The following is an 8,927-nucleotide window of genomic DNA, read 5'->3' as shown; positions in this document are numbered from 1 at the left end:
GCAGTCGTGGAACTACGCGTTAATACGAAGTAATTCTTTTATAAAACTTAATCTAACTTTTTGTTAATTTTCAATGATATGTTATCATATATTACATCTATTCATTTGTATAAATTTCAAGAATAAACTCAACCAATTCAAAAACCTTAAAATATCATTCAGACATTAGACTACGGAGCTGTCATAGTCATTTATCTGACATAACCAATGCTCAGGGACTCATAATTATTATTATTACACACTAGGAGGATTGATAAATACTCGGCCTTTTTGACAGTTCATATGAACAACTGAAATGGCTACAAAACGGCAAAAAGTTATATCTGCTCTATATAGAGCATTGGGTATATATGTATGCGCCTCGTGACAATGGGCCGGATAAATTGCGACGCACACCTTTAATGTGGACAAAGGAGAAAAAATCGACAGACGGCGATGGCGTATTCGATGGCGAAGTGACTTTTGGCAGTTTGTATGATGGCGTTCTGAAGTTCCTAAAAATCGATGAGCAAGTGAGGCAGCCATTTTTCTGGATTGGTAATGATTCTAAAGAAAGTAAATGGTGGAGTGTGTACTGGTATGAGTACTATTCATCTTCGTGAATTCATTGACAAAGGATATACTTTGTGCAACAAAAGCATATGACGAAAATCAAAGATATGTGACATTAGAGAAGATTACACAACACGATGCGCTGAATGAGAGCCCATTCATACCACGACTTGAATTTCGTCGGATTTTCACAAACCCTTTTTCTAGTTAGTTTTTGATTTAGTTTATATTAAAAGCGATTGTTCTGAGTCCAGTAACTTAAATAAAGAAATCTATAATTTTTATGACCATTTACAAATCAGTGAAATAAATTAGAAAGTGCTACGTTATAATGTTTAGTATTCTTAAAAAAATGAACTCAGTCGCGAATTAACATCCTCCAACTTCGCAGTCTTGGTGATGTCAAAAGAATGGATAGTGATCCATTCTCCTCTGTGAGCGCATAATTTGATAAAATACACACTTCAATCAATTAATCACCTTTAAGAGCAAGTGTTAACAGATTGACAGTATTCCTTGCCAAACTTAAAAGATTTTTTGCTCTTTTGTGGCATATAATCGGCTAAAGTAGACGCAACGTGTAAAAGGTTTGTTCCATCTACTACTTATTTTATTAAGTCTTTTATGTTAAAAATAAACCAAGAGGAAAAAGGTTACTCATAACCAAATACTTTGTTCATCCTTAACTTAAAAATAGTAGTTTTCTGTTACGGACAGATGGACAATTTCGACTTATGTTAGTAAAGCTTTTACCAACTCCAATTAGAAGTAATAAATATTTCTTATTAAACGAATAAAGGACAACAAAAATTCCAGTAAAATTGTAAAAATTTGATCGTTCGATCGTCATTCATTCTAAAACAACATATCGTCGTTCACACATATACCACAAATAATCTAACCCATATATTTAAGTTAAGGAAGAGTGAGAACGTTTGCTCTACCATACGTAAAATAAGCCATTTAATAAAACCAAAAGCATATGTGCTTATGGACCACATAAGAACTTAATAAGTTTAACTTTGACTAAGAACAATTTTTTTCTAAATTTTTAAAATTATTCCCAATTTTATGTTGATTTTAGATATGTTGATCTAGGTATAATTTATCCGCGTAATGCTGTGCATAAGCTTTGTCAACTCCTTACTAACTCAACTATAGAATCAACGAAGATTATTTAGAATAATAACATAGATTTCCACTTGGACTGATTTTTTTCTTCAATATCGAAATTCTTTTCGTAAACTACAAGTCTTAGCTTCGAAAATAGAAAAATAGGTTAAATACTAAACATATATAGTTAAAACTTTACAATAAGTAAACCGTATCACATATAAACTCAATTTAAAATGCTAAAATCGACATACAATTCTATTAAAGTGAATGCCTTCACAAAATTGTTGGAAGAGTTTTATAGTAATTTGTTTTCAAACTTAATGAGAATTATAATTTTTTATTAAATTTTAATTGTTCATTTTTTCATTATTCATTGAAAATTATTTTTGAAATAATTATAGAGAATTCTTGCATTAATGGATTAGAATGTATGCAGTATATAGAACAAATAATTTATGCAGCAGAAAGTATAGATAATTTCAAGGAAATGCTCCCTTTTTTTGGAGGTATAATAACACAAAATCATGTTGAGTAATCAGTAGTCAGCTAACATTCATTCAAAGTGTGTACAAAGCCAAGCCGAAGCCCAAATATTAGAATGGAGCTATTTTAATAAAACTTTAACAAGTTATGAAAAATCATATTATAGTATTAAATTTTTTGTGATCAAATGCACTTCGAAGAACTGTTAGTTGAACAGGCTTTCTACAGAAATCTTATTCAATGTGCCCATTGTGGAAAGCAACTAAAATCTAAAGTACTTCAATTTTAAAGTTAGAGACAAGCACAAGCTGGCAAATCCAATTCATGGATGATGGTTAATCGACACGTTATTTCCTATAAGCATATATATCAATGAGTTGTGAACCGTTTACATATACCTATACATAGCTGAGTATAGTATATAAAATGTACACTATACAGCATTCCTTTGAGCTGAAGTATAATTACTTAATGTAGGAATATACAGCAAAACTGCTGGTGTCGAACGTAGTTGGGAAATGTCAACTGTCAATTTCACATCAATCAAAATTCTTCCTTCGTCTGCTTAACTCTTCCGATTGATGATTATCTCACAGTTTAGTCGTGTAGCTGAAGTAACATAGAAGGGATTCAATTGATTCTTGGCTGGAAAAAGCGCAAGAACAAAGAAACGAAAGCAGTAAAAATCATTGAGGCAGTTAGTCTCCTGCTCGGTTGCTCAGTTATATGGTAATTCAGTCACTCAGTCACTCAGTTACTCAGTCACTCAGCCAAACAGTTCCTCAGCCACTCAGTCAGTGAAATTTTAATTTTGTGTGCTTTCAATCAAATGCTTCTTAAAGCACTTTTATGATTGATGACGTTTCAAGTGGCACAATGAGTGGCACAAATTTAATAAAGAAAAAAAAAACAAAACACAATAACATAAATAAGCGGAGGGTCCTTGAAATTATGTTGAATCCCTTTCTGCTCCTTGTTTTCCAATGTTGTTGTTGTTGTTCCAATGTTTTCGAAACACTGCAATGTGTGCACACATGTGCTGCTACCGAACTCCGAAATGACGTCGTCTATTATATTTTGCATTGCTCTATGGTAAAAATTGTGCATACTTAAATTATTAAGGACCATAAGGACCTTACTTTTTTTGCGATTTTCTGCATTCTCAGTATATTGCTGGATTTTTGTAGATGCTTCATCGTCCTTGACTATAACGCAAACAACTTGAGCTGCAAAGCACTTCCATCAAATGTAAATGCAAATATCCTTTTTATCCTTTTAATATTATTTTGCGGTGCTGCTGATGCTGCTGTTGCTGCTGTTGTTGCTACTGCTGCTACCACTTTACTGTTACTCTTGTTGGAGTTACTGGCGTGTGCTGCATCAATTGCTCTTGTACTCCATTCTGAGGTAGTATACCATCGGTAAAGGGGCCAGCCATGCGGTTAAAATGTATTCGTTAAGAGCCAAGATGACGAGCCTTTCAGGCGTAACAGAAACAAGTTTCAATTAGTTTTGTGCAAATACCGATTCTGAATTTCTATTCAATTTATTTATATTGCAAAAAAGAAAAAAAATGAAATTTATTTCTAAAAATGTTTCATTTTCAAATCCTTCGATGAGCAAGATTTTCCATTTTCCAACAAAAAGTATTTATGAACTTAAGTATTTATATGTAAAGTTTAAATTAAAATTGGAATTCAACTTTCTCCACAATTTTCTCATATATCTTATTTACTGGAGATTTAAATATTACTGTAAGATAGTTATGTGCTGAAAATGTATTAGTTGAAATAGTTGTGAAATAATCACATCCTTCAGACATCCTTCTTTCGAATAATAACATTTAAGTGATACTTTCTACTCATTTAAATACTTAATTTTTTCTTTTTCTTTTTGCACTCGTCATTTAAATGGATGATGCACAACATTAAAGGGAAGAATGGCATCAGAATTTAATCAGAAGTGTGTGCAATTGCCCCTGGGCATATCCTTGAAAACACAACATTTTGGTACTAAACAATTTTTCAATTTGCGTGCAAAAAAGTTTCGCATAAAATAATCAAAAATTTAAAACGCCTGGGAAATTAAAAGAAATGTAATTCATTTTTTTATTACTTTTATTATTTCTGCCAACATCCTGCGATAAATTCATGGAACCAAAAGAAATCAAATGGCAAAAATTAATAAATGAAAAATGTTTAAAGTTAAACATCAGCAATATTTACCTTCAGGTTAAAATTTACACACCCTCACCGAGAAACACCAGAACAATTTTTTAAATTAAATATTATGAGTTTGGAATCCATAGTTTTGGCCATACAAATATTACTTGCACTGAAGTTTATAGTGTTGTGTTCTTTGCAATAGTAATGACTATGCCGTATGAAGTGTTGACCGCATTCAGTAGATTCATTACTTTTAGTCAAAAGCATACTCTACTAGGAAAGAGTGCTGTATAGAGTTTCCATTTTTAAAGTGAAATTAGATACACTGAATTGTTGTTGATGTCAAAAAACGAGATTTTTTGAAAAGTATAATTGTGCACCACCAATGCTTAGATAAATTGTTGGGCATGAAGTGTATGTGTTGTGGCTGGTTCATGTTGCTGGAATGATGCAGCATCTGTGAGTTAACTTTTCGAATAGCTGATGTTCTACATTGGAACTAACGTCAGGAATTCGGACTTGCAAGTGATCCATAGTCTCTGGTTTATTTGATTTAATCTGCGCCTTTATATATCTATCTAAAAATCAAACCAGGAAATTAAAAATACAAGATTGTAGGGGCTCACTCAACAGACAATTCCGTGAAATGATTCACACATTGTTTTCTGCAATAAATTGCACGTTGTATCGCATAATTGTCAATATTTTGTTAAAACTAAAACTGTTGCACACTAAAGCGATTTACTTGAAGAATGAAATATCATTAATCATCAGCTTACAGTCGTTTCTACTGACAGTACTGTTTCATCCGCCAGCATTATTGAAAAAATATGAGCCCATGATTCCCCCAATGCATTACCTACAACAAGATTTTTGCTTTTGTTCGACGAGGTGTGAAGCAATGAAAGTTTTAGATAGGATATGACTACATCTGGCTAAAACCACCCTCCCGATGTTCGACGATTAGCTTTATCGGGATTACCAATTTGGTACTGCGCCAAGAGGTAGGTTAAAGCATGATGTTCAAATACCTGTCTCTCGGCTGTTTGCGAGAACATATTGGCTGCTTATGTCATATTGGATATATCGTATTATTATCTGTAATATTTTCTTTAAGATGTCTGTAATTAAATTTATTTTATCAAAACCATATATCTCCAAAGGTTGACCAAAAGTTCCTTAAAATCAAAACCCTAAATGAAATTTCAACAACACTTAGTGGTACTGGTAAATGAACTACTAATTACACTTGCAAATTAGAAGTCTTGAACTTAATCGAATTGCTAGAGGTGACACCGATTTTTGAATTCTTCAGTGGACTTATTACTTGGTATAACTTCGGACTTCGGTCCGATTTTTAACAATAAAAAATAAAATATGAAAAATAAAAATATTAAATATTAAAAATATTAGTCTCAATACGAAAATTTCTGTTTTTTGGTATATTTCCCTTAGCACTAATTGGTCAATTTCTATTCAATTTTATAACTACATTAAAAGTCATACCTTCAAAGAAAGATATCCTTGAATTTCGTTCAAACAAATCAGCTTTTCAAAAAATTATCGAATTCAAAGAGTAAGCACTCGGGATATTTATCCTACTTCTTTTATTTAAAGTATCAGAAATAATGAAATTAATAACGAATCCATCGGGTACTCATATTTTAGTCACTTTAAACACTCGTTTGCATAGTTGATCTCAATACAGACTATATATTTGCTTCGAAGATAAACCTTATGGACCCTTTGCGGCTATAACGACTTATTTTAGGGAGTAGATTTGTGATATGTTATTAGAAACATGCTTTACTATGTTAAAACAAGCGACTTGAATTTATCATTTTATGATAATTTCGCTGCTACTGAAATTGATGTCATATCAATATTATTAGAAATGGGATGGATGTCATATATGTCTAAACAAAAGATCTACATCTAAACAAAAGACAAATAAATATGAAAGCAGATGAAAGTTAGTAACATATTAACTACACTACTATCATAGCAAGGTATATTATATATGGTATTTATACAGAAGTATATTATTATTTTTATATATTTATTTTTATATATAATGTTGTATATATTTTAATTTATTTGTTTACAAAAACTTTGAACAAATTGTCACAATCACAGTATGAAGGTTCATCATATGTAAAAGAAGAGTAACTGAAAGTGCTATGAATATTTTGAGTGCTAGTGTGAAGCACTATTATTAAAAATTATTAATCCATTCGCTTGCTGATGACAAAAAACAAAAATATCGGTTGTAATTAGATAACTAAGGATTTTTTTATTTGATATTCTAATATAAATATTACATTCTACTTGCTAAGGATTGAATAAGGATCTTAATTTTTTCAATCAAAGGTTGAATCCGTTGGATAGATTACATAGTTATTTTGTGTTTAATGAGAACATTTTTAGTACACTGACTCTTTTAAATAATGTTTACTGACTACAACAACCTATATATAACATATACAAGTACATAAAAAAAATATTACATATGGTAAACCAGTTCAAAAACCAATCTCATTACTCTACTTAGCTATATAATGAATTCATCTTTTTTTTTTGTTTTGGTTATAAAACTAGCATTTGCGCTTTTTCGTCCTTTTCGTCCTTTTCGTCCTGCGCCAAGAACATCACATATTGAAAGTCTTCTTGTGCAGCTCGTTAATTTGAGCCGTCATTTATTTTTGAGTGAGATTTTCATTTTCAAAGGACACACTTGTGTTGTATTTAAGGATGCTAACAACTTTGTAATTCCATGTTTTGCTCACGTAATGACGCCATTAAAAAATTCTAAAATTCTAACAATTATGAAATTTTTTCATTTACCTAAAATACGAGAACGTCATTTCAGTAGTGGCTGTGATTTTTTAGCAACTTTATTTGTTGTTGTTTTATTTCGGTTACTTACACATTAAAAATGAAAAGAGCAGGGAGTAGTGAAGGAAATGTGACTGCGTCATTATTAATTCATGCATGAGTGACATTCAGAAATGCATTCACACAAATTCACTGACTGCTGTTTTTGCATGTGAAAGTCAGGCACTGCCAGGCCCATCCAGGCTCAGCCAGGTCGAGGCAGTCAAAGGAAGGCGAACAGCAAAACAGCAAAGTGAACAGAAACGCATAAAAACGTGAAACTATTGTTCCTACTTTGTTCCTGCCAGAATAGAGTTCCACTTTTTTCCAGCTATTCTGTGTCATTCCATGCCATATTATCCTTTTCTGTGCTTCTTTCTTCTTCTTTTCTGTTTCGGTTGCCTTACCTTTATGCTGCGAGGTTTAGGTATGTACTTTTAGTGATTGTGATTTTGATGTGTGAGAAGTAGGTGAGCGGATGAACAATTCGTGAAATCAAAGAACGAAGTGGTTTTTACTTTTGAATTTAGAAAAGTATAGAAAACAGTTTAAGCCTCAAAAAGGTTCGGTAATTAAATAGTTTTCAACAAAGAAGGATTCACTTTGAATCCGCTCGCAAAATATCGAACACACGGTATATTTAAGAAGAATGAATCTCATTCATAACTCTTTGAGATGCACGCTGGACACAAGTACGCAAGTCAAGACATACCTTAAAGACGGTCATAGTTCAAAATTAAAAATGAAATTAACGTTATTTGATGGATAACACCACCACAATATACACTACATTTATTTCAATAGTGCTATAGTAAGTGATATTTCGAAGAAGTTCATAGTTTAAAAGCAAAACTGGTTTTTATAGAACTCAACCGATTATATTAAGAACCTCACAATATTTTGAGAGAGGTTGAAAGCAAACCCACAATCATTCACGAAATCTGTTTTTTTCACAAGCCAAAGTAAAAACGATTTTAGTGAAACTTAAGCGAAGGCTATGTACTCTCGGAACTAACACAAGAAAAATAACCTAGTTACATCGTTTTTTTATGATTTTAAATTTAAGGTTTAAGCAACCTATAACGTCAAGTTGATACAGTATTATTGGAAGTATACACATTTTGTTGGCAGTACGAATGGACCATACAAGGTGAATATAACTTTTATTTTGAGTAAACGTTTAAACACGATATCTGTATAAAGAACTCTTAAAAATATTGTTTTAAAATTAATTTAAATTAATTTGTTTTCATAACTGGAGCATATGCGATGCTGGGAAATAATTTGCATGGTCTTGTTGGGAATAGTTTGACAATATACAATTTTTAGTTGTTCTCTTATCCTCTTCCTTGCTGGTTGCATGTCATATCTTATTTTCTTAATGTCATAATGTGTGGACTTTGTGCTATTTCCTTGAGGGTTTCATTAGGATCCACATGCGTGGATTTGCATGGTGAACTGTTTCTAGATCAGAAACAGACATCTATTGGAAGTAAGTGAAATCTTTAGTTCTATCTTGGTACATTTGGGTTTTAGTCATAGCCATAACTTCATTTACTTTCAGTTAATTTAGGAAGACAGAATCATAACTCAGGATAGCACAAATACTTGGGCACTGATCGCGCTAATTATAACATAAATTTATATTATATTCATGGTGTTGCAAGAAAGTTTGGTCATTATTATACTTTAACAGAAATAATGGTCATTATTAGACTGAATTGGAAATATAGATCA

The 8,927-nt window shown here is 31.7% G+C and overlaps 1 protein-coding gene across 1 annotated transcript in view; it reads left to right on the top strand.

Annotated features, from left to right (window-relative positions):
• The first annotated feature begins 350 nt into the window (after nt 1-350).
• The window catches only part of LOC119688178 (uncharacterized protein K02A2.6-like), a 46,677-nt gene continuing 38,100 nt past the window's right edge, over nt 351-8,927 (top strand). Inside the window, exon 1 of the mRNA XM_038102862.1 lies at nt 351-555. Coding sequence (XP_037958790.1) covers nt 351-555 — 205 coding nt within the window. The remainder of the gene's footprint in view (nt 556-8,927) is intronic.

Source organism: Teleopsis dalmanni, chromosome X, assembly GCF_002237135.1.
Source record: "Teleopsis dalmanni isolate 2A chromosome X, ASM223713v2, whole genome shotgun sequence".
In the NCBI taxonomy this organism is placed as follows: domain Eukaryota; kingdom Metazoa; phylum Arthropoda; class Insecta; order Diptera; family Diopsidae; genus Teleopsis; species Teleopsis dalmanni.
Note: the sequence above shows the minus strand (reverse complement) of the source record. Positions and strands in the feature narration are given on the sequence as shown.